Here is a 26,128-nt window from a genome sequence, read left to right on the forward strand (position 1 = left end):
TGAACCAAATTTTTTTTAAAATTCGGCAAACCTGAAACAAACCGAATCTTAAAAGGTTTGCTCATCTCTACTCCAAACTGATCAAGGACGATTTTTCTAGCCTCCTCTTGTGAAAGAGACCCCTGTATTAATCTAATCGCCCGCCCCTGTGCCATCTCCAGCTCTCCTAGATCCTTTTTTACAGGACGGATCCCATAATCAAGATGGGACCTTACATGGAGGGGCAGAATTATATTTTGATCACCAGTTTAAATCTCTTCTTAAAGAAATTGCACAAATGTAATGGAAACAATGTGAAAAATAAGTGAAATAAAAGTATTATCAAAAAATGCTAAACCAGGCTCACACCTACTGGAAAAACAGTATCCCATCAGAATGGCTTAATTTTTTTAACTCAATATTCGTAGAAAACCTTTATTTTTATTTTTGCCTGTTTACCTTTTTCATTTTGGCAGTTTTATGCCATTGAAAATTCCATGCAAAATATTTTCTTCTGTAGCAGCACAGAGAGGTGAACTCTTACATAGATGAGTAATTCATGGTCAGTTTACTGCGATGTGAAGGAAGATGTTATCTGCAGGGTAATCTTCATGATAGTAGATTAGTAGAATAGGGCTAACGGTATAAAGCTCTATCATTCTCTGGACACGTCTAGATAACGATGCCCACAGAACAGCATTGCAAATCAGTGTAATGTGTGATGCTTTCATTGAGGGTTTAAAAGGGTTATCCCATGATTAACCCATTAGTGACCACCAATACCCCTTTTTACGATGGTCACTAAGGAACCTTATATTCAGTATTTTGCAATCCGCATCCATTCCGCAAATTTGCGGAACGGAATGCGGACCCATACATTTCTATGGCCCCGCAAAAAATGCGGACAGCACTCAGTGTGGTGTCCGCATCCATTGTCCTGTTCGTTATGCAGATCCGCAAAAAAAATAGAGCTTGTCCTACTATTGTCTGCAAAATGCGTCCGTGGTCCCATTGTAGTCAACGGGTCCGCAAATATGCGGATGACATGCGGAATACATCAATTTGTCATCCGCAATTGCGGATCCGTTTCCAGAATATAGAAAAAAATTATAATTTTAGTACCCTAGCAACATATATTCCTCTTTCCGTTTTTTTTGCGGAAAAACGGAATGGATGCGGATGTAAAATTGGTAAAAATTTAAGGTTTTTGTGGAAACACGGATCTGCAAAAAATGGAACCGAAATCTGGAAAAGAAAAATACTGACCTGTGAATGTACCCTAAGGCCTCTTGCACACGAACGTTTTTCTTTCCGTTTATGTTCAGTTTTTTTCGTTCTGTATACAGATTGTATACGGAACTATTCATTTCAATGGATCCGAAAAAAAAGTAGTACTGTTCTATCAGGGGCTAGCTGTTCTGTTCCACAAAAAACAGAATGCACACGGACGTCATCCGTATTTTTTGTGGATCCGTATTTTGAGGACTGCAAAATACTGAAAAAGCCATATGGTCATGTGCAAGAGGCCAAAGGCAGGTCCCCCATGCAGCTGGGATTGGGGGCTCGGTTCTTACATGAGCCCCACTCCTGCTCTAACAGCCCGGACCGACACCCCGGACTGACCCCACAAATGCGATAACGGGGGCCGACAATGTGTGTAAAGGCCGGCTGGGGTCTGATATAGGCCCCAAGCCAGCACTGAGCATTGTCCAGAAGGCTGTGCCTCTCTGGCGCAGCCTGCTGGTCAATGTCAGTATAGCACTGACTTTAAAATGCAATGCACTATAGGGATAGTGCATTGTATTTTAAAAGCAATCAAAATGTTGTCTGTTACAGTCCCCTTATGGGGCTATTACGTGGTTAAAAAAAACACATTTACTAAATGAAAAATTCCACAAAAAATACACTTTTTTCTATCAAAAATGCACTTTTCAATATAAAAAATTGCAAAAAAAAATCTCCTACACTACATAAATATCATGTAAATTATCCCCTACGATGAACGGCGAAATAAAAAAATAAAAAAAGACAGAATGGCTCATTTATTCTTATTTGCCACCAAAAAAACTTAATACCAAGTGATCAAAAAGTGTAATTTACTCCAAAATGATACCAGTGAAAGTCGTCCCAGAAAAATCAAGCCCTCCCATAACTCCATAGAAATAAAAATAAAAAAAGTTATGGGTCTTGGGAAGCGGCGATGCAAAAAGATTTTCTTCCTTTTAAAAGAAGGAGTTTTATTGCACAAAAGTAGTAAACATAAAAAAAAAACGATATGTATTTGGTATTGCTGTAATCGTACTGACCCAGAGAATAAAGATATTATGTTATTTATACCGAACAATGAATGCCGTAAAATATTTTTCCTATCTGCGTCCCAGAAAGACTTAATAAAAGTTAATCAGAAAGTTATGTGTTATTTTTATGTATTTTATATTATTTTAAATCATTTCTCTATCCACATTTGTTTGCAGGGCAATTGCACTGCTCTTACCCCCATTTTGGATCCTTTTGCAGCCCTCTAGCCCTTACAATTTTTCAGCCCCAAAGTTTGGGTTCCCATTGACTTCAATGGAATTCGGGGTCAAGTTCGGTGAAGCTCGGGATCCGAACCGAACTTTGAAACAAAGTTCGGTCGAACCTGTCGAATCCGAACATCCACCGGCCCGCTCATCCCTAATCAGGATTGTAGACCATAAAGTTAACACTCTATTTAAAAAATCTTAATTTCTGCACAAAATCATTTTAGAATTTATCTTTATAGAAGTCTTAGCTCTATTTTTTGAATACACATACACATCCATTGCATAGTCTTAGGGATAAGTGATACATTTCTGACTGCCTGCAGTCACCACTAGGGGGAGCTTACAGCTTCAGTAGTCTATAATACTTTTGTATGCAGTAAGCTCTTGAGCTCCCCCTGGTGGAAGCTGTGGTAATTAATGAGACAGAATATTATGCATTTAAGTATATTTTATGGGTTGTATGGGTATGAGGACACCAAAAATGTGTATGTCATTAACGTTTTGTGATGTGTAATGATTTTTTTTATTATATTGATTGTAATTAATATTATTAATTTGCAATTATTAACACTATGGTCATGGTTTATGATCCGGTAGGAATGTGGCTGTTATTCACACCTGTGGATTTCATGGTTATTGCTTGGATCACAGAAACGTACATTTACTGCCAAATCGGGGAACTGGTTGAAAAAAACACATAATGTTTCCAAAAAACTCAGAAACAGATGCAGTAGAGGTGAGTTTGTTTCTCTGTGTAGATGAAGTCCTATGGAAAACCTTGGCTGGTGATCAATGAAGAGTTAAGACAAACTCAGCCTTGGTAAATCAGAATTTTTATGCTGCCCTTTTTAGTTGCTTTGCCTGTGTAGGTATTAGTCTTTTTTTTTATTTGATTTTTTATTAACAATTTTTATTGTTTTATCAAGTAGTTAAAGATAGCCATACATTGTGTGATATGTACAATCATACAAATAATAGTTACACATAAAGGTAATAGATATGTAACATGATCAGTGTGCATGGGCAAAATAGTACTTATAGACAGTAATACAACCATAACAACAGTTAGACATGGGAATCTTCGGAGTGATTGTTTTAGTGAGAGTACGACTTATGTTAAAGCATGGTTCCTGCATCACAGTGCAGCACGCCAGACCTGCAGGGTATAGCGACAGTGAGGTCACGGTATGGGCAATCGAGGGTTACTCACTTTTCTGAGGAGAACCCTGGGCAGGCATGTGACAGTGAAAGAGAGGCAGACACCAGTTCCTCTGGGGCACACTCTGTAGATAGGGACCAGGCCTGATGGTGGATGAGGTGCCCTGGATGTTGTAGGTGTTTTGAGTGCCTGAGGCAAGGTCCCTTTAAGGATTGTGACGCCAGTGCCTGTAACGGTGGCACACCGATTCGTAGGAGGATTAAATGAGTACGCAGTTGGTAAACCAAACATTGCTTTACTTTGGGAAACAGTCCAACTTTATACATACAGTTGCAGTAGATGAAAATAATGCAGTCCTTTCTAGTACAAGTGCACAGCAGGTTTACTTCACAGCAGGTTTTAATCTTGCAAGATACTTGGAGGGTAAACAGTTAATGCTTTGCAGTACAATGCTGCTCTATCCCCACAGCTATACTAGCTGGCTGGATCCCAAAGCCCGGATGCCTAATTGCTGGCTTAAATCCTTGGTATATATAATCCTTCCTCCAGTATTGGCACTTGCTCTATATTAAACACTTCTGCCCATCAGGTTACTTAGCTGTACTTGTGGTATTGTCCTTGCTGTGAGGGATACTGCAGGTTGCTTCCAGGAGGTGCTCTCCTACTACTGGGGTGTCTCATCTGTGTTTGCTGGATTACTGGTCTCCAGGCAGGCTGTACTCCATCTAGCCTCCTAGTGCAGCTAGAAACCAGGACTATCTAGCTGCATGTCAGGAGGAGGCCCTCAGCATATCTCGGGCTGGTGCCTTCTGACTTCTGTCTCCACAGACTCCTGACTATGACCTAACCCCTCCCTGTCTGGGCCTGGACATTTATACTAGGGGCTCCCTATCTCCCTCTAGTGTCTGGGATGTCTAATTACACCCAACTAGGCCTGATAAGCATATAACAGGGGAAATATACCAATGCAAAAACACACAGGAAATACATTACAATGCATGGATAAATACAATATCACTGTCCCTTGTGAGCAGAAGTAACACGTTACCCAATTGACCCTTGTGTAGTGCCCACTCCTATCTAGTGGGACACTACAACAGGTGAGGCAGAATGGAGTAGAGAGGGGGGTCATGAGAAGTTTCTATATCTTCTCCAGGGTGACCATATCTGGAGGAAGGTAGACCTAGTCCCTAATTCCCAGTGAGAGATTTCCTCGAATCTGTAGATCTGGTCGACCTGTTTTACCCAGTGATCTATCTTAGGGGTTTCAGAGGAGAGCCAGTGGGAGGGCAAAAGCAATCTGGCTGCTGCCAGTAGTAAAGCGAAGAGAGAAACCTTATGTGAGCTTATTCCTCCTACCCGAGAGTAAGCAGGACCAGTTCCGGGGTGCAGGGAAAAGAGATTTTGCAAATCTGATTGCTAGCTTTTACTATTTCAGACCACCAGGCCTTGATAGGTTCGCAAGACCACCAGATGTGGAAGTAGGTACCTTTTTCTTTGAGGCATCTCCAACAAATATCTGGAGATCCTGGTCTTTAAAGACAGGTCTTGTCTGGGGTTCTGTACCAGTGTAGTAGAATTTTGTAACTGTTTTCTTGGATGCGGATGCATCTAGAGATCTTATGTGGTGTGATCAAAATTTTTGCTGTTTCAGAAAACGAGAAGGTCCTCTTTAAATCCCTCTCCCAAAGACCTATTGCAGCGGATTGTGGACAAGAAGGAGATGTCTTAAGTGACTTGTATATTGTTGATATTGTTTTGGGAGGGGGTAGCAGATTGCTGATCAGCCTCTCAAACCAGCTAGCTTCTCTCGGGGGAGGGGTATTTTTTATAAGAAGAAGTGCTTTTGACCTAAGAAAGTGCATAAGCATATGATTTTGAGTGGGTAGTCCCAACTTCATGTGAAGCTCAGCTTCAGGAAGTATACAGCCATCTGAATCCAAAATGTCAGTGTCACGGCGGACAAGCACTCAGACACACAGAAAAACCAACAACCAGGCTCTGAGCGAGAAGCAGGGGAAGGGTCACCTCCTAACTAATCCCTGACCTCTCTCCCTGCACTGCTCAGCTCACAGGCAGACCTTGGTGGTAGGAATGCTGTGTCCTCATGCCTGGGCTAATACACCCTAAATTCCCTGAGATGGTGAAAAGGGGAAATAGGAGCAGCCTGCTCGCACAGAACCTGGATGGGAGAGATGACACAAACACAACTAAAACAGCAAACAACAAAAACAGAAACCACACTTATCTTATCAGAGCTGGGACAGAAAACCTTCCTTCCTTGCTTGCTTCCTAGGCCAGACTGATTTCTATAACCCGCTCAGAGCACTGGAATTGAGAGCCAATTAAACTAATGACCCCACCCAGTGCACCTGATGGGAGGCGGATCCAGCACGACTCCAAAACAAACACTAAACACGTGCTGCTATTCTGGCCGACCTCCGCACATAGTCAGAGCCGGGCATGACAGTTGGATAGGGGGAGCTTGAAATACCTTAAGGGGATAGGACAGCTTTCTCTTAACTCTTTAGGGGCTAGAGCTAAAACATCTTTAACGAGTAAGAGAGGAGAGGGTAGTGCCAAAGCCACACTACTGGCCGAGAACCACCCCCAAACCTTTAATGTGTTACGAATCATGGGGTTGGGTATCAAGCTAGGTGACGGAGGTGGTCTGTCAGCCAGCATGAGGGCCCGGGCAGGGGTGTGAAGAAAGGCATTCTCCAGGACAATCCATGTTTTATGGGAGGGGCTTCTAACCCAGTCCACAACCCTGGAGAGTTGGATAGCTTTCATGTAAGTTTCAGGGTCAGGCAAACCAATACCTCCGTGAGCTCTAGATTTAGTAAGCGTGTCAAATGAAATACGTGAGCTTTTCCCCTGCCATATATATCTGCGGATCATCTTATTCAGGGTGATAAAATTGTTTTTGGGGATCTCAATAGGGAGTACTTGCATCAGATAAGTTAGTCTTGGAATTACCAGAGACATGAGGATGTTGTTCCTCCCAAACCAGGAAAGGTATGGAAAGTCCAATGAGTCCAGCTGGGCGGCCATTGAGAGTAGAAGGGGTTTGTAATTCATTTTAAATAAATCAGATAGATAGGGAGTGAGCTTCACCCCAAGATATGTTAGTTGTTGGGTGTGCCAGTTAAATGGGGAGTTCTTCTGGATGGACGAGAGAGCAGGGGGTGAGAGGCCAATATGTAGTACCTGAGATTTGGAGGGGTTCACTTTAAAATTGGACAGGGAACCAAAGTGACTAATATCGAGAGGATGATATTCATAGATTTGCAGGGGTTAGTTGTAAGAATCAGTAAGTCATCTGCAAAAGCAGCAAGTTTGAACTCACAACCTTCCACAGATAGGCCTCTGATTTTACTTTCCTGTCTGAGAGCTTGCAGAAGGGTCTCCATCACTAGGACAAAGAGGAGGGGGGAAAGAGGGCACCCCTGTCTCGTTCCATTCCTGATTGGGAAAGAAGAGGATAAGATTCCATTGACCAACATGGACGCCGAAGAGTGGGTATACATAGAGAACACTGCTTCGATGTAGGGTTCGGGGATCAGAAATCTAGACAGAGCCAACTTGATGTAGAACCAGTCAACGCTGTCAAATGCTTTTTCAGCGTCCGTGCCGATCAAGACCAGAGGAGTGGATTTGTGAGTAGCATAGTATAGGGCAAATCCCTCCTGGTCAGAGTGAATCAAGCTGGGTAGAAGGTCTTGTAATCTAGTGGCAAGCATCTTGGCTAATAATTTAAGATCTACATTAAGTAGTGAGATGGGATGGTAATTGGAACACATTGTTGGGTCCTTGCCCTCTTTGGGGATGATTGTGATGGTGGCTCTAGTCATATCAGCAGAAATGGAGTGGTTGAGCAAAGAGAGATTGCATATGGGTAGTAGGAAGGGAAGGAGGGAGTTTCTAAAGGCTGAATAATATGATAATGGTTGGCCGTCAGGGCCTGGGCATTTACCTTCAGGGGTGAAGTTAACAGCCAACGTCAATTCAGAGATAGTGAATGGTTTTATTAGAGAGTTACACTGGGATATTGTAAGAGTCGGGAGTTGGAGTGATTCCAGGAATGAGTTGATATTGGCCTCTCTCCCCTGGGAGGGATCTGGGGGTTTAGAGGTTGGTAGATTATATAATGACTCATAGAAAAGTTTGAACTGCTCGGCAATTTCTTCTGCTTTGAATAAAAGATCTCCCCAAGGGGATTTGATGCTCTGGACATGGCGGGAGCCCCTTCTCTGTTTGATTCTCTGCATCATAAATTTTGATGCTTTGTTACCGTGTGCAAAGAACTTCTGTTGGGCAGACAGGAAGTACTTGGCCGAACGTTCATTCAGAAGGTTCTTCAGTTCGGTTCTAAGGGAAGAGAGTTCCGCCAAATGCTTAGCAAGTAGGGCTTTTTCTTAAGTATGCATTTGTGAGGAATATGGATTAATATTTACTGTCAGCCATGTCCTCACACCCCCATTTGCTGACAGATAGCGGAGGTAGGGAACTCCACAGGAAGGCCCTGCTTCAAAGCCCCCAGGGGGTCCAGGCTTCAAGGAGAAGGTCACTGTTACGACCAGAGGATGTGGATCCTCTGTGTCAGCTGATAGAGGACTGGAATTAGTCCAATATCGCAGACTGCTGACTCTCAGAGACAGGACCCTGGTGTCTGCACCTGTTACCTTGAATGCAGCTACCTGCAGTAGTGTGAACAGAGTCCAACAAAGGCAGAATAAAGTAACAGATGGTCTTTACTGGCAGACAGTATTCAAAAAGTCACTTGACAGATACAGGCAACACAAAGTTCAGAGCAATATAGCATGCAGATATAAGCAGTCTCAGAGGCAGCGCAGGGTCTGGATCCAGGCAGACTTTACATGGGCAGATGCATAATCAGGCAGTGCAGATATAAGCAGTCTCATAGGCAGCGCAGGGACGGGATCCAGGCAGACTTACTGGAAGAGATGGACTGATGCGTTGTCAGGCAGTGCAGAGGTCTATAATCCAGGAGGTCCAATAAACAGACAGCAGGCAGATGCGTAGTCAAATGAAGCGGAGGTCAGAATCCAGGAAATCCAACAAACGGACACAGTGGAATGCTTCAGCGGGAGTCCAGAGGTACAACAACCACGCTTGGGCACTTCATGATGAGTGAAGCTGCCTTAAATACAAATAGTCCCGCCTCCGGGTGGGGATGGTAATCAGGAACCAGCTGCCTACTCCTATAAGAAAGGGAGAGGTGCGCGCGCGCGTGCTATAGCTCATCAGATGACACCTGGCAAAGAGGACGGATGCGACGGTATGCTGGCGGGCACCTGCGTCTCCTACAAGGTAAGCCAGTACTGGGACCCATAGTGCTGCAATGTGTAGACAGCGATCTGCCACCCTGCAGTGGAGATGCAGATCCCATACTGACAGTACCCCCCCTCTTACGCCCCCTCCTCCACACGGCTGACCTGGAGAGAAATTTCTTCAGCAACAGAGGGGCATGAATATTCTCTGCAGATTCCCATGACCTTTCTTCAGGCCCGTAGCCCTTCCAGTCCACCAAATAGAAGGTCTTACCTCTGATAATCCTCCTGTCTAGAATGTCCTTAACTTCAAACTCATCATCCATAGTGACAGGAGGAGGGTTCTGTGAAGTGCCTTTGCAAAACCTGTTAAAGACAGCTGGCTTAAGTAATGAAACATGAAATGAGTTGGGAATCCGCAAGGTAGCAGGTAGTTTGAGCTTGTAGGCAACAGGATTAATTTTCTTGATCACAGAAAAAGGTCCCAAGAATCGCGGAGCCAGTTTGTAAGAGGGAAGTCTGAGACGGATATTCTTAGAAGAAAGCCATACCTTGTCTCCAATGGCAAACTGAGGAGGAGGTCTGCGCCTCTTATCCGCAGACCTTTTCATCTGGTCCGCTGTTCTCCGAAGCGATACTTTAGTGTCAGACCAGACCCGAGACAGCTGCTCCACACAGGAATCTGCCGCAGGAACTCCAGAAGAAGGCCGCACAGGAAGAGGAACACTTGGATGTCGTCCATAGACCACAAAAAATGGAGATTTACCTGTGGCTTGGTTGACTCTATTGTTATGAGCAAATTCTGCCCAGGGAAGATGCTTCACCCAGTCATCCTGATGAGCATTGGTGAAATGTCGCAGGAAGCTGACCAATATTTGGTTCATGCGTTCCACCTGGCCGTTAGTCTGTGGATGATAGGCAGAAGAGAAGTCCAAAGAGACATTCAGAGACTTACATAAAGATCTCCAGAACCGGGAGGTGAATTGTACTCCTCTATCCGAGACGATATGGAGGGGAAATCCATGAAGGCGGAAGATATGTAAAATAAATAGCTCAGCAAGACGAGGAGCAGATGGCAGACCTGGAAGCGGAATAAAGTGCGACATCTTAGAAAAACGGTCAACGACAACCCAAATGACTGTACAGCCCTCAGAGACAGGTAAATCGGTTATGAAGTCCATACCAATATGCTGCCAGGGGACCTCAGGCACCGGAAGAGGCAATAATAAACCTGCAGGTTTCAGTCTGGGAGACTTATTCTGGGCACACAAGGTACAGGAAGCCACAAAGTCTACAATATCCGCTGTTATGGATGGCCACCAGTAATGTCTGGAGATGAGATTCAAGGTCCCCCGTTGACCTGGATGGCCGGCAATCTTGGATGCATGCCCCCACTGTAAAACCTTCCTTCGTTTAGATTCCGGAACAAAGATCTTACCTGGGGGAACCTTGGACAGGTTAACTGGAGCCACTGGGACTACTTTATTTGGTTCAATGATAAACTGGGGTTCGTCTTCTGAATCTGTGGTTTCAAAGGACCTGGAGAGAGCGTCCGCTTTGATATTTTTGTCAGCGGACCGAAAATGCAATTGAAAATTAAATCGGGCAAAGAAGAGAGACCAACGGGCCTGACGAGGATTAAGTCGTTGAGCTGTCTGCAAATAGGTGAGGTTCTTATGATCGGTGTAAATTATGACTGGTAGGCTAGAACCCTCCAGAAGATATCTCCATTCCTCTAGAGCCAACTTAATTGCTAGGAGTTCCCTGTCCCCAATAGAATAGTTTTTTTCGGCAGCGGAAAATAACTTAGAAAAAAAACCACAAGGAGACATACGACCTGAGGCATTCTTCTGTGACAGGACGGCCCCGGCTCCCACAGAGGATGCGTCCACCTCCAAGAAGAACTGTTGGTTGGGTTCTGGGCGTCTAAGGACTGGAGCTGAAGAAAAGGCTTGCTTGAGGGAGGAAAATGCTGTCTCTGCTTCAGGGGACCATAGTTTGGGATTGGCACCCTTCTTGGTCAGGCCAGAAATAGGAGCTGTTAGGGTAGAAAAATTACGGATGAATTGACGATAATAATTGGCAAAGCCCAGGAACCTTTGTATTGCCTTCAGGCCGGAGGGACGGGGCCAGTCGAGCACTGCTGCCACCTTTCCAGGATCCATTTTGAGACCATGATCCGAGATGATGTACCCCAGGAAGGGCAGGGACGACTTTTCAAAGACACACTTTTCCAATTTAGCGTACAGACGATTCTCTCGTAAGCGTTGTAAGACCATCTGCACATGCCTGCGATGAGTTCTGATGTCTCTGGAAAAAATAAGAATATCATCCAAATAGACAACAACACAAGAATAGAGCAGATCTCGAAAAATGTCATTGACAAACTCCTGGAAGACAGCAGGGGCATTACTGAGCCCAAAGGGCATCACGAGGTATTCATAGTGGCCATCCCTGGTATTAAAAGCTGTCTTCCATTCGTCACCCTCACGAATCCGTATTAAATTATATGCCCCCGCAAGTCCAACTTAGAGAAGATCCGAGCCCCACGGAGTCTATCAAATAATTCAGAAATTAACGGTAAAGGGTATTTATTCTTGATGGTGATCTTATTCAGACCACGGTAGTCTATACAGGGGCGAAGAGACCCATCTTTCTTTTTCACAAAAAAGAATCCTGCCCCTGCAGGTGAGGAAGACTTCCTGATGAAACCCCTCTCAAGGTTCTCCTTAATGTAATCTGCTGTTGCCTGCGATTCGGCAGGGGACAGAGGATAAACACGACCCCGAGGAGGAGAAGTCCCAGATAGTAAATCAATTGGGCAGTCATAGGGGCGATGGAGAGGTAGTGTCTCAGCCTCTTTTTTATCGAACACGTCCGCAAAGGAATGATAGACCACTGGCAAGGCCTCCAGGTTTTTAGGGGGGGATATAGAGACCCTTCGTTGAATGGAACATAAGCACTTGCCTTGGCACAGCTGTCCCCATTGAAGAACCTCTCCAGAGCTCCACTCGATTACTGGATTGTGCATCCTAAGCCAGGGCAACCCCAGCAAAAGAGAATGGGGCAGTTCAGGGAGCACATATAGAGAAATCTTTTCAACGTGTAACCACCCTACCTGCAGTTCCAACGGCTCAGTGATGAACCGGACTGGATCCGTCAGTACTTGTCCACTGACGGCAGTCACCAGCAGGGGATTTTGAAGCAGGCGTACAGGAATGTGGTATTGACTCACCATAGCTTGGTGAATGAAGTTCCCCGCAGACCCGGAATCCAAGGAAGCAGATATGGAGACCTTGATGCCCCCAAGAACCAGAGTCACAGGAATTTGGAGAGTGGAGCAGTTTTCGCCTAGAGCCGCCTCTCCCAAAGACCCTAAGCATTGGAGTTTCCCGACTTCTGGGGACAGTTGCGGACACGGTGACCCGAACCACCACAGTAGAGGCAGAGTCCAGAAGACATGCGAAGACGACGTTCCTCATCCGAGAGCCGAGTGGAATTCACCTGCATGGGTTCAGGATCCGAAAAGGAGGTGCGTAATGGAGGTTGAGACATATTAGACTTAAACAATTGTTGTGGAAGTCTTTTCTCTTGACGGGCCTCCCGAGCTCGCTCCGAAAATCGATTTTAATAGCCAGAGAGATCAGAGCCTCAAGGGAGGTAGGCACATCACGACCTGCAAGTTCATCTTTAATACGTCCAGACAACCCTTCCCAAAAGGCCGCCACCAAAGCCTCCTCATTCCACAAAACTTCAGAGGCTAAGGTGCGGAACTGAATGGCATATTGGCCCACCGACCAGCTTCCTTGACGGACGTGCAGCAGAGAGGAGGCCGCAGAAGAAGCTCGACCTGGCTCCTCAAACACCTTCTTAAAAGAGCCCATGAATAGTGCCACATTATTGGTGATAGGACCAGATCTCTCCCATATTGGATTCGCCCAGGCCAGAGCCTCACCCTCGAGATGAGAGATAATGAACGCCACTTTGGCGCGGTCTGATTGAAAGTGATGAGGAAGCAGTTCAAAGTGAATTGTACACTGGTTAAGAAACCCACGACAGGCTTTCGGGTTGCCGCTGTAACGGGGCGGAGCAGATAAACGCGGTCCAGAAATGCTTGGCAGTGCTGCAGCCGCAACAGGGACAGCAGGAGCAGTAGGAGCCTGTGCAGACTGTGCTGTAGCAAGGGAGTCCAGGCGAGCAGCTACATGCTGCAAGTAATTTATCACCTGTTTCTGGGTGGTACGCTGTTGTTCAAGTTCATGTAGTACTTCAGACATTCCTGGTTTAGAGCCAGCGGGATCCATGGCCCAAGCGTACTGTTACGACCAGAGGATGTGGATCCTCTGTGTCAGCTGATAGAGGACTGGAATTAGTCCAATATCGCAGACTGCTGACTCTCAGAGACAGGACCCTGGTGTCTGCACCTGTTACCTTGAATGCAGCTACCTGCAGTAGTGTGAACAGAGTCCAACAAAGGCAGAATAAAGTAACAGATGGTCTTTACTGGCAGACAGTATTCAAAAAGTCACTTGACAGATACAGGCAACACAAAGTTCAGAGCAATATAGCATGCAGATATAAGCAGTCTCAGAGGCAGCGCAGGGTCTGGATCCAGGCAGACTTTACATGGGCAGATGCATAATCAGGCAGTGCAGATATAAGCAGTCTCATAGGCAGCGCAGGGACGGGATCCAGGCAGACTTACTGGAAGAGATGGACTGATGCGTTGTCAGGCAGTGCAGAGGTCTATAATCCAGGAGGTCCAATAAACAGACAGCAGGCAGATGCGTAGTCAAATGAAGCGGAGGTCAGAATCCAGGAAATCCAACAAACGGACACAGTGGAATGCTTCAGCGGGAGTCCAGAGGTACAACAACCACGCTTGGGCACTTCATGATGAGTGAAGCTGCCTTAAATACAAATAGTCCCGCCTCCGGGTGGGGATGGTAATCAGGAACCAGCTGCCTACTCCTATAAGAAAGGGAGAGGTGCGCGCGCGCGTGCTATAGCTCATCAGATGACACCTGGCAAAGAGGACGGATGCGACGGTATGCTGGCGGGCACCTGCGTCTCCTACAAGGTAAGCCAGTACTGGGACCCATAGTGCTGCAATGTGTAGACAGCGATCTGCCACCCTGCAGTGGAGATGCAGATCCCATACTGACAGTCACACCTCAGTGCACCAGTTTGGAGCCAACTGAATCTTGCAGAAAAAACCCCAGCATGGGGTATCCGCCCTTGCCCAGGATCAATGAGACCTCCCAGACATGTTGGCACCTACCTTTCATAAGGAATTATGAATCGCCTGGCCATCGCAGGCGCAAACCGGATACATATTTGTGTCCCGGTGGCCACGAGGTACGTTCCCATGGTCTTTGTTTACTGGGACGAGGTCGGGGTCGGGAGATATCCATATCTCCCCATAGAAACCACATAACGGTACCAGGTTTGGGCTCTACTTGTAGCCGGAACCCAGGCAGGTCTATTGGTCCCAGAACCATCTCCCTGTGACCCTCTGGTCTGCAGCTATGAACCCTAAAGGGTTTTGTGGGTCATTTGCTGCCAGCCAAGAAGAGGGGGAGTGGACCCCTCCCTGAGGCCGGGAGGGGAGGGGCTGGCCACAGGTTAAAAGTCTGGTGCCAGCAAGTAGGCGGGTCTTTCTCTGAAGAGGGGTCACATCCTACACCTGTGTTTAGAGGGACCCAGGAAATAGCTGAGCTCACGGCCCTTCATGTGGACTCCAGCAAAGAACATCTCAAAGGAACTTTCATCATACTCGGAAACTGACTTTTACACTGCTTAACCCTGTTGTAACCATATAACCTGTATCTGTAACCTCAGACCACTGTGTATATTGTGTTATATCTAGTGTGCTCTTACGGCGATTAAATCTATAATTTAATCTTGTGCTATCTTGTATCTCGATCACGAATCCCCACGTCCGTGTTTTGGCCTAGTTATAAGCTACCGCGGGTTGGTTTCTGACTCTATATAATCCAGTTAGCGGACCGGCCTTATATCAAACGAGAACTGGTGGCAGTTACCCGAGCTGAGGGCGTGCTGTTTTCACTGCGGCAGTGAAAAGGCTCTCTCAGCTTGTTGCCTCTCTGTGCCCGCGTGGACAGGAGGTGTGTGTGTAAACTATACCAGCCTGACCTTATGTGCTCCTCTGGAGGGCGTAAATTCACGTTTTTGGTGGCCCCGTGACCATACCAGGTCTCGTGAGCTCGACGCAGTTGACGTCGAGCGGGCATGAGGTGTGGTATTCATCACAGTATTCTTGACAACAAAGTTGTGTATTTCTTCAGATTCCTTTTTAAGGAAAGAGCTAATTAAGAGGCTAATTAATCAACCTCTAATATAGGCTTTGTGGGCATCCCATAAAACCTGGGGGGATATGTCTGGGGTGTGATTGGTAGAGAAGTAGTCGTCTAGGAAGAAAGAGATTTGGGATTTGTGGTTAGGGTTACCCAGTAAGGACTTATTGAACCTCCAATTAATATTCTTACCCGACCTGGAGGCAGGATGAACATCACAGAATACTGGGGAGTGGTCCGAGAGTGTCGTGTCTCCAATCTTGGCTGAAGAGCAGGATTGCAAATGTTCTCTTGAGATAAAGATGTAGTCTATCCTGCAATAAGAGTTATTTGCTGAGGAATAAAAAGAGTAGTTAAGTGAGTTAGGGTTGAGGCAGCGCAAAGTATCTAGTACCCCTAAGTTAAAAAGTTTGGTTTGTAGTAGTTTGAGAGCTCTTGAGGGGATAGAGGATCTCATGGAGGAGATATCTACAAGAGGGTGGAGGGCCAAGTTAAAATCACCCGCTATAATTAGTATCCCTTCTCTGTGGGCTTCTATTAGCAAAATGAGGGAGGAAAGCCAGGTAACTTGGTCCTTATTCGGAGCGTATACATTAACCAGTGTGAATAGGGTCTGCCCTATTAGGCCTTTTAGAAGTAGGTATCTACCTTCAGGGTTCTGGATGTGTGATTTATACTGGAAGGCTAGCCCTTTATGGAAGCCAATACTAACCCCCCTCGAGGCGGCATCCCCAGCCCCACAGTGATACCAATTGGGAAATTTGGAGAAGGAGAGGTTTGGGTAATTGCCATGTTTGAAATGAGTTTCCTGGAAGAAAACTATCGAGCATCTCTCCTTATTCAAAAGTGAGAGAATTTGGCATATCTTTGATGGTGACCTCAGCCCTTTAACATTATACGAAGCTATTCTAAGGTCATTCATGTTGGAATGTGAGGGTGGAGGAAGGGGATGCGGAAAATAATCAGGCCATGCAAATATAATCGATTGGCAAGAAGGGCAGGGGTGCCACCCCGAGAGGAGGAAGGCCCCAGCAACCAACCAGGAGAGTGGTACTTCAGTCTGCTTCCAGACCACCCATGTCTAAGAACAAAAGTAAAGTTAAAAGGAACATTAACACATAACATATTGAACAGGAGCGTATGCTGATCACAGAGTAGAGAGCGGCACAGCTCCCAATGAGAATTGTTTGAGAGGGTAAACATTATACAAAACATTACAATGATGTATTATAAGAGCAAGAGAGTTGAGAAGTAAGAGAGCAGTAAAAGTGAGGAGAGAAGGGAAAGGAGGGGGGTTACACTATAACATGGTGTATCGCCCTTGTTCAAGATGGGGATCCAGAAGAAGGTCAGAGGAGGAGTATCAGGGGAGTGTGAAGGATGGAGGAGTGACAGGAAGAGGGGTGAGAGAAGGCAGCAGATGGATTTGGGGTGGTATGGCCTCAGTGGGGAGGTATTGAACAAGCTGGGAAAGGATCATCTCATTCTCCCATTGTGAGCCTTCTGGGTGTTGATTTGGAGTTTTCTCTTCTGCCCTTTTGGGGTTAAGGGGTTTGCTGCTTTTCCCAGAGCTCCAGAGGTGGGAGGCTAGGCAAGTTAGCTAAGTCCTGGACAGGGTCCCAATTCTGTATTTCTAGCGGTTCCATCCCCAGATGCTCAAATACTTGATCCAAGTCCTGGAACGAGGAGATGTTCATTCTGCGACCTTCATGCATAAAAGAGAGTCCAAAAGGAAAGGACCATCTGTACGGGACATTCTTTGATCTGAGCCAATCTGTTAGAGGCTTTAGGGCCCGTCTCTTCCTCAGGGTCGATTGGGCAAGGTCCTGAAATATGAGAATGTCCTGGTCATCCCATTTGACTGATTCTGCTTCCCTGGCTTTGGAGATAACAGCCTCTTTTACAGGAAAGTGTAGAAATTTGCAGATTATATCCCTGGGAGGGGCTGTGGAGGCTGGTTTGGGCTTTAGGGCCCTGTGGGCTCTTTCCAGGAGCACTTCATGTGCAGAGTCTGGGCCCAGGAGGGAGAGGCATATTTGAACAATAGTATTGGGTATGTCCCCAGGGGTAACCGACTCTGGGATACCCCTGGGTCGCAGATTGTTGCGCCTCCCTCTATTTTCCTGGTCCTCTACAGCATTATAGAGAAAGTTCATGTTGCATTGTATCGTGTGGAGGTTGTGTTTCACCGCAGTTTGGTGTTGTATCATGGCGGCTTGTGACTCCTCCAGCGATTCCACTCTGCGTCCTATGTGTCGGACGTCCTGCTTTATTGCCAGGAGATCGGAGCTCAGGGGCTCCAAGGCAGATGCCAGGGAGGAGGCGAGGGCTTCCCTGAGGTATGTACGGGAGATGGGCAGGGTGTCTGCATCGTCCTCACCTCCGTGAGCGGTATCAGGAGCCTTCGTCTGTTTATGGCTTGCGATGCGCGGCGAGGTCGGCCCCATCTTGGATTCTCTCGCGGCATAGGCAGAGGCTGCTTTTTTGATAAATTTATCCATTTCCCCTTTGGTATTCGAGGTTCTGTGTTGGCTGGAGGAATCACCAGCTTTAGAGCCTCCAATCTTCACCATCCTGGATCAAACAGGCTGAAAACCAAGCTGTAAGGGCGATTCAACTGACGGAGCTACTGCTGCATGCGTCCAGTCAGTTCAGGCGCTAGCTCCGCCCCCAAGGTATTAGTCTTTTGTTGGGCTCAGGATGAACACTATTTTACATCATGCACATAGAGAGAGATTACTAATTCATCTGGACCCCACTCTCCATCTCCCACCTTGGACTGCTTACTAAGCTAATGGAGCCCTGGAGCCATAGAGTTGAACATAGAGTTAAAGTTCTGACTGCCTGACTGCCACTAGGGGGAGCTTCATCTACACAGATTTATACAGATCCTATTAAACACTAAGGGGGGCATTTATTAAGACCGGCGATTTCGACATCAATCTTAATCCCCCTGCGCTGTTGACGGATCCGCCTAAGTTATGTTAAGGCTCAGGCCTGTACATAACTTTGGCACTTTGTGCCGCGGGACATACTTTAAACTATGCCAGCTCCCTTGCTGACGTAGTTTAAGACCATTTTCCATGTCAAACTGGCGTGGAAAATGATGAATGAGTTGGGCCTGGCAGCCTGCCCTCTTCCCCTCCTATGTCATGCCCCTTTTTTCTGCCACCTCGGAAAAGTGGCGTGAGCAGGGAAAAGTCGCAGATTTTGCCACAAACCCTTTTGCAACGAGATCTGCGGCAAAAATATGCACAAAAACAATAAATGACCCCCTAACTCTATAAATCCATATGGAAGTTGCTTTAGATTAGAAAAATAGAGATGCTCTTGCTCATGTGCTGAATCTTGATTGAGGTTAACCCACCCACAACTTTTAGGGATATTAGAAATTCATCTATAAACACCCTAGTCCACCAGGAATATTAGAAAATAGCCCCCTCACCACCCCTGACATCGACGGATATTGGATATTGACCATTTCACCATGGTACAGCTTTAGGTTTGTAACTAAACACCTCTTCACCAATAGACCAGCAGGAATATTAATACTAAACCCCTTCAGCCTAGACATTAGAAATTCATCTAAAAACATCCCTAGACCACCAGGGGTATTATATATTAGCCCCATAACCACCCTGCACGTCCAGGGGTATTGGATATTGACCATTTCACCACTATAGACCTTTAGGGATATACCTATTAACCTTTTTACCACCCAAGACCTGCAGGAATATTAATACTTAACACCTTCACCATCACCACCCTAGACACCCAGGAATATTAGACATGATGCTATAAACAACCCTAGACCATCAGAGATATTAGATAATAGCTCTTCACCACTTTAGACATCCAGGGATATTGGATAGTGACCATTTTACCACTTTAAACATTTATGGAGACATTTATTAAGACCGGTGATATATATGCCGGTCTTAATACCCCTGCGCTGACGGTGGATGCGCTGAAGTTATTTAGAGGCGCAGACCTCTATGGTGCATGTACAACACCCTGCTGGCAAGGATTTAAGCATTTTCTATGGCGGAAACTGGTGTAGAATATTATAAATAAGACAGGCCTGCCGGCCCACCCTCCTGCATGCCCACACCTTGCCCCATTTTCTCGGCACTGGCGTGAGCGGCAAATCGCCTTAGTGACAAAATCTTCGCCTAATATACGACAAAAAGTAGTTAATATTGGTTGATAAATGACCCCCTTAGTTTTGTACCTATTAATCCTTTTACCACTGGAGACCAGCAGGAATATTGATACTAAACCCCTTCACCACCCTAGACATCCAAGGATATTAGAAATTAATCTATACAGAACCCTAGACCACCAGGGATACTAGATAATAGCCCATTTCATCACTCTAGACACCCAGTGATATTGGATAGTGACCATTTCACCTTTGTAGATTTTTAGGTTTCTACCTATTAACCCCTTTGCCACCTGAGACCAGCAGGAATATTAATACTAAACATCTTCACCACTCTAGACATCCAGGGATATTATAGTCTATACCTTTTACCACCCTAGACTTTTGGGAATATACTATTTGTGAGAGATACCACCCCTCATGCCCGCTTGACGTCAACTACGTCGAGCTCACGAGACGCGGTATGGTCACTGGTTACCTGGACATGACGTTACGTCCTCCCAGAGGAGCATGTAAGGTCAGCTTGGTACAGTTTACACTGACTCCTCCTGTCCACACGGGCACAGAGAGGCAACAAGCTGAGGGAGCCTGGTCACTTTCTCAGCCCGAGTATACTGCCACCAGCTTCTCGTTTGATATAAGCCTGGTCCGCTAATGGATTATATAGGGTAAGAAACCAACCCGCGGTAGCCTAATACTAGGCCGAAACATGGACATGGGGATTCGTGATCGAGATACAAGACAGCACAAGATTAAATTATATATTTAATCGCCTTAAGGACACACCAGATAACACACTATACACAAAGAATATATACAGTGGTCTGAGGTTACGAATACAAGTAGTATGGTAGAAACAGGATTACACAGAGTACAAGTCAGTTACCGGGTAGATGAATGTTCCTTTGGGTTATGATGGTGTAATAGTCCTTGGCTGCGGTTACGTGGGGTCAGTGATATCAGCAGGCAGATATTCCAGGTCTCTCCAAACACATGGCATGATGTGACCCCCTTTCAGAGAAAGACGCCGCCCGCTGGCTTGCATGGGCTTTTGACCTGTAGCCGGTCCCTCCCCTCCCTGCCTCTGAGAAGGGTCCCCTCCTCCTCTTCTGGGCTAGCAGCCAAGGACCCACAAAACCCATTAGGGCCCATAGCTCCAGACCAGGAGGTCACATGTGGATGGTTCTGGGACCAACAGACCCACCTGGATTCCGGCTACAATTAGAGTCCAAGCATGGTACCGTTATTGGGTGTCTGTGGGGAGATATGTGTATCTCCCTTCCCTGGCCTCCCACCACCACACTAAGACCACGGGCCTGTTCATCGTGGTTTGTGCCTTTGATGGCCGGGCGATTTCATAATTCCTTATAAATTGCCGGTTCCATGCTGTCTGCTAGATTTGATTGTACTGGGGAATGGACTAGACCTGGTGTGAATTCGTACGCATGTGGCCTCCTTGAAGCCAGAACCCCTTCGGAGTTCACTACCTCCGCTATCTGACAAGCAGAGGTTTGAAGTGAGAACTTATTTTCCATGTACACTGACAAAGGTGAATCAGATTAAAATCATGGCTGCCAGTAAATAATGATCCATATTTCTCACACTAATTAACCCATTCACCACCCTAGACCTCTAGGGATATTACATTCCAAACCCTTCACCACCCTAGATGTTTGGGGATATACTTATTAACCCCTTCACCACCTTAGATGAGAAGGAATATTATATGTTAAAGAGAATTTCTACTTTGTTTATTAATTTCAGTAATGCCATATACTAGTGTGCAATAGCATAAGAAACAGCTAAATCGCCTCCCAGGTTACCTTAGCCCACATGGAGTTGCCCCTTTCTCCCCTCTCATCCCAGTGCCCATGAGTAGTAAAGTAATCCCTTTACCACCCTAGACCAGCAGGAATAATAGATATTAACCTACTCCCCATCATAGACCTCCAAGGATATTAGATTATAAAACCTTCACCGTCCTAGACATCTCAGGATGTGATCATATACCCCATAATCACTCTAGAGCCACCGAAATATCATGTGTTAAATAAGTCCTTCAGAGATATTAGCTACTAACCACTTCTCTACCTTAGGCCTTCAGGGATATTAAATACTAACCACTTCACAATCCTAGATCTCTAGGCATGCTAGCAACAAACCTCTATTACCACAGCAGATCTCCAAGGAAGGTGCCTGGTAATTCCTTTACTGTTCTAGAACAGCAGGAATAATAGATATTAATCTACTCACCACCCCAGACCTCCCGGTGTATTAGATTATGAACTCTTCACTAAGCTAGACTGCTTAGGATTTACTCAACCACCTCACCACCCTAGACCCACAGACATCTTAGCTGTTAAGACCTTTACCAGCCTAAACCTCCAGAGATATTGGCTGCTAACCCATTCTCTACCTTAAACCTCCAGAGATATTGGATACCAACCTCTTTACAATCCTAGACCTCCAGATGTACTAGCAACAAACCTCATTCATCACATTGGACCTCCAGGAGTCCAGGGAATTATACTGTAGATACCAACCCCTTTACCACCCCAGACCTCAAGCTTGTATTCATTAAAACTTTCACCCCACTAGATGTCCAGGAATATCTCATACTAAATCCTTTGCAATCCATGATCTTCAAGCATACTAGAAACAAGGTCCTTCAGGGATATTATATACAGACCTTGTTAATGCCTTAGATCCTTACATATATTAAACATCAACCCCTAAACCACTCTAGACCACTATTGATGTTACAGGAAACTATCAGTAATGTAAACCACTCCTTAATACATACAGAATGCTGGAAAGGTGAGTACATACGGCCGCAGTATATGTGTTTTTGGTGATGAGGGTGGGAACCCAGGTGGAAGCAGATTTGCCATTAAGCTCCGAAAAAGATGACAACGACATACAGTGTATTTATTGGGGATTTTGTTTGCAGGAGTATTATGTATCCCTGTCCTTAATAACCACCCAACTCCACATCATCAGGTTTAATCAATATACAGTACAGACCAAAAGTTTGGACACACCTTCTCATTCAAAGAGTTTTCATGACTATGAAGGCATCAAAACTATGAATTAACACATGTGGAATTATATACATAACAAACAAGTGTGAAACAACTGAAAATATGTCATATTCTAGGTTCTTCAAAGTAGCCTCCTTTTGCTTTGATTACTGCTTTGCACACTCTTGGCATTCTCTTGATGAGCTTCAAGAGGTAGTCACCTGAAATGGTCTTCCAACAGTCTTGAAGGAGTTCCCAGAGATGCTTAGCACTTGTTGGCCCTTTTGCCTTCACTCTGCGGTCCAGCTCACCCCAAACCATCTCGATTGGGTTCAGGTCCGGTGACTGTGGAGGCCAGGTCATCTGGCGCAGCACCCCATCACTCTCCTTCATGGTCAAATAGCCCTTACTTTCAAAGTTTTCCCAATTTTTCGGCTGACTGACTGACCTTCATTTCTTAAAGTAATGATGGCCACTCGTTTTTCTTTACTTAGCTGCTTTTTTCATGCCATAATACAAATTCTAACAGTCTATTCAGTAGGACTATCAGATGTGTATCCACCTGACTTCTCCTCAACGCCACTGATGGTCCCAACCCCATTTATAAGGCAAGAAATCCCACTTATTAAACCTGACAGGGCACACCTGTGAAGTGAAAACCATTTCAGGTGACTACCTCTTGAAGCTCATCAAGAGTGTGCAAAGCAGTAATCAAAGCAAAAGGTGGCTACTTTGAAGAACCTAGAATATGACGTATTTTCAGTTGTTTCACACTTGTTTGTTATGTATATAATTCCACATGTGTTAATTCATAGTTTTGATGCCTTCAGTGTGAATCTACAATTTTCATAGTCATGAAAATAAAGAAAACTCTTTGAATGAGAAGGTGTGTCCAAACTTTTGGTCTGTACTGTACATACACCAGCACTCTCTTCCCATCCACTGTCTGTCCATTTATTAGGGGTCATAAATGTTTCTCATGTCCGTAGGTGTCACCTGGTAATGAACCCACCCTAAGTAAATGTTAAACAGCCTCATCCTGATATATATAGGACACCCTAATCACAGAGACATCATTGTAACACTGAGAGCCAACATGGGTCCTAAATTATTGATACTGCTGGCTGTCTCCCTTATCCTCGGGCAGCTGAGTTTCGCTAAACCTGGCCACAAGGGCAGCAAAAGCGACAGCCACAGTGACAGCCACAGCGGCAGTGACAGTGAGGAAGATGTAGGTGAGTAAATATCTATGTGTTATAGAATGCATTGTGGCTCTAAGCATCCTGGAGGACGGAGGGTGAATCAGTGGGACAGTCCTGGATTTCTGGTACAGTCCCCATAATTCAGACTTCTGTTTCAGATTTGATGCTCTGCTGCCAGTCTGTGCCACAGGAGAGTGCACTACACGTGAGCAGCTGATCTCCACGGCCCCGGATCTCCACCATTTAGGGGCTTCTACCATCCCTGGCCCCATTCATGCAGTCAGCTCACATCCAGGGCACTATTATTACGGCACTGCACCTTCCGTACTGTATTACATGGGCACTAGCTTTGCTGCAAATTTTTGCTCCGAGTTGTGGTATTATTTGGGCAACATCAGACACAATTGTTTGGGAGGAGACATGGCCATATATCATTCAAAGAATAGAACGGGCCACTGTTTACATTTTTGTCCACTAATCTTAAACCAGGTCCTGGGTCCCCCACATATTAGTTCCAAGAAGCAGCGCTAGAGTGTAAAGGAGGGAAGTGTAGAATATTAAGTTTGCACTCTGACTGGTTGACATTATGTTGGAAACTCAGTGACTGGCATTATTACGGGGGCACTCCCTGAGAGTACGTAAGGTCAGCTTGGCCCAGTTTTACGGAGACACCCACTGTCCACACGGGCACAGGGAGGCACGGGGAATGAGAGAGGGTGGCCCACACAACCTCTGGCGTGGCACAACACTCGCTCACAACCCTGACAAGCTGGGAAAGCCCTTTCACTGCCACCAGTTCCTCGTTAGATATAAGCCCGGTCCGCACTCGACACAACGCTATATACACACAGATTATATACAATGGTCTGATATGCAAATACAGGTGATGGTACAATCAGAGTTAACCGATAAAAGTCAGTTACCGGATATGCTGTAGTTGTGGAGGCTGTTGCCATAGTTACACGGGGGCAGTGACGTAAGCAGGATTTCCAGGCCCCCCAGACACGTTACACAGCGTGACCTCCCTTCAGAGATAAGACACACAAGTCAGTGCCCTGTACGGGCACTTTAACCCTTAGTCGGTCACACCCCTCCCTCCCCCCCCTGGGAGGATCCCATTCCTGCTCCCTTTGGTCCTGGGAGCCAAAAATCCACAAACCCATTATGGATCATAGCTCCTCACCGGAAGGTCATAGGGAGATGGTTCTGGCACCAACGGATCCACCTGGATCCCTGGGGCATTTGAAGACCAATCTCGGTGTTGTTGCTGCGCTTCGACCCTTCCCTGCGTCCTATGAGCAAACTACGACCAGGAGAACGTCCGTCTCGGTCTCAGGGTCTCAAAGACGTTGGTATATTTCTGAGATGTATGGTTCCGGGATGTCTAGAGAGTTCTTTTGCTGTAGTTAACTAGCTCAGCCCCCGCCTCAGCAGGCGGTCATCCTGTCAGTGGAGCTTGCTTCCAGCTTGGCCGATGGGCACAGGGCCTACTGTGGAGCCTGCTTCTTCTGCCAGCTGTCAGCAAATGGGCAGGCATCAAATCAAATCTCCCAATATTCCTCACATGCTGTTATGGGGGAACTGGTACTAATATGCTGGCACTGTCTCTGACTACCCCTGCTATGTGAGCGCTGTTATGGGGGAACTGGTACTAGTATACTGGCACTACGGCTGCTACTGAGCATGGGCGTAACTATAGCCATAGGAGCCATAGCACTTGCTATGGGGCCCAGAAGTTTGGGCGCCCAATCAAGTGCAAGAACATTGTACCTTTTTTTTGTTGCGTCTTTTTGCTATAATGTGGCTTTTCTGATATGTGGCGCTATTACACATACATTTCATTATTACTAGTTACGGTATGCAGCAGTTTTAACTTTCATACACTAGGTGGTGAGGGCCCCATCTTATATTGCTGTAGGGGGCCCTATGAATTATACTTACGCCCCTTGATGTGAGCACTGCTATGAGGGCACTATGGATGGCTGCCGGCCCAAATATTGGAGCGATATGGATGACTGGCACTGTTATGTGAGAACGACGGCTGGTACTGTTAGGCTTCTTGCACACGAACATATTTTCATTTCGTGTCTGTTCCGTTTCTTTTGCGGACCATATACGGAACCATTCATTTCAATGGGTCCGCAAAAAAAAAAGGAACGGTACTCTGTGTGCATTCCGTTTCCGTATTTCTGTTCTGCAAAAAAAATAATGTCCTATTATTGTCCGCATTACGGACAAGGATACTACTGTTCTATGAAGGGCCAGCTGTTCCGTTCCGCAAAATACCAAATGCACACGGATGTTATCCGTATTTTTTGCGGACTGCAAAATACATACAGTCGTGTGCAAGAGGCCTTATAAAGGGCACTGCGGCTGACTGGCACATACATATGTTAGAAAAGTGCATCTCATATACGTTACCCGTCTTCTCCATTTCCACAATATTGTAATTTCAGATGCCAAATACCAA

General features: G+C 45.8%; 1 protein-coding gene across 1 annotated transcript in view; it reads left to right on the top strand.

Annotated features, from left to right (window-relative positions):
• The window catches only part of LOC122931820 (integumentary mucin C.1-like), a 100,605-nt gene that overhangs the window by 70,374 nt on the left and 4,103 nt on the right, over positions 1 to 26,128 (top strand). Inside the window, exon 7 of the mRNA XM_044285876.1 lies at positions 3,102 to 3,240. Coding sequence (XP_044141811.1) covers positions 3,102 to 3,240 — 139 coding nt within the window. The remainder of the gene's footprint in view (positions 1 to 3,101; positions 3,241 to 26,128) is intronic.

The sequence above is a fragment of the Bufo gargarizans genome, chromosome 3, assembly GCF_014858855.1.
Source record: "Bufo gargarizans isolate SCDJY-AF-19 chromosome 3, ASM1485885v1, whole genome shotgun sequence".
Lineage (NCBI taxonomy): Eukaryota > Metazoa > Chordata > Amphibia > Anura > Bufonidae > Bufo > Bufo gargarizans.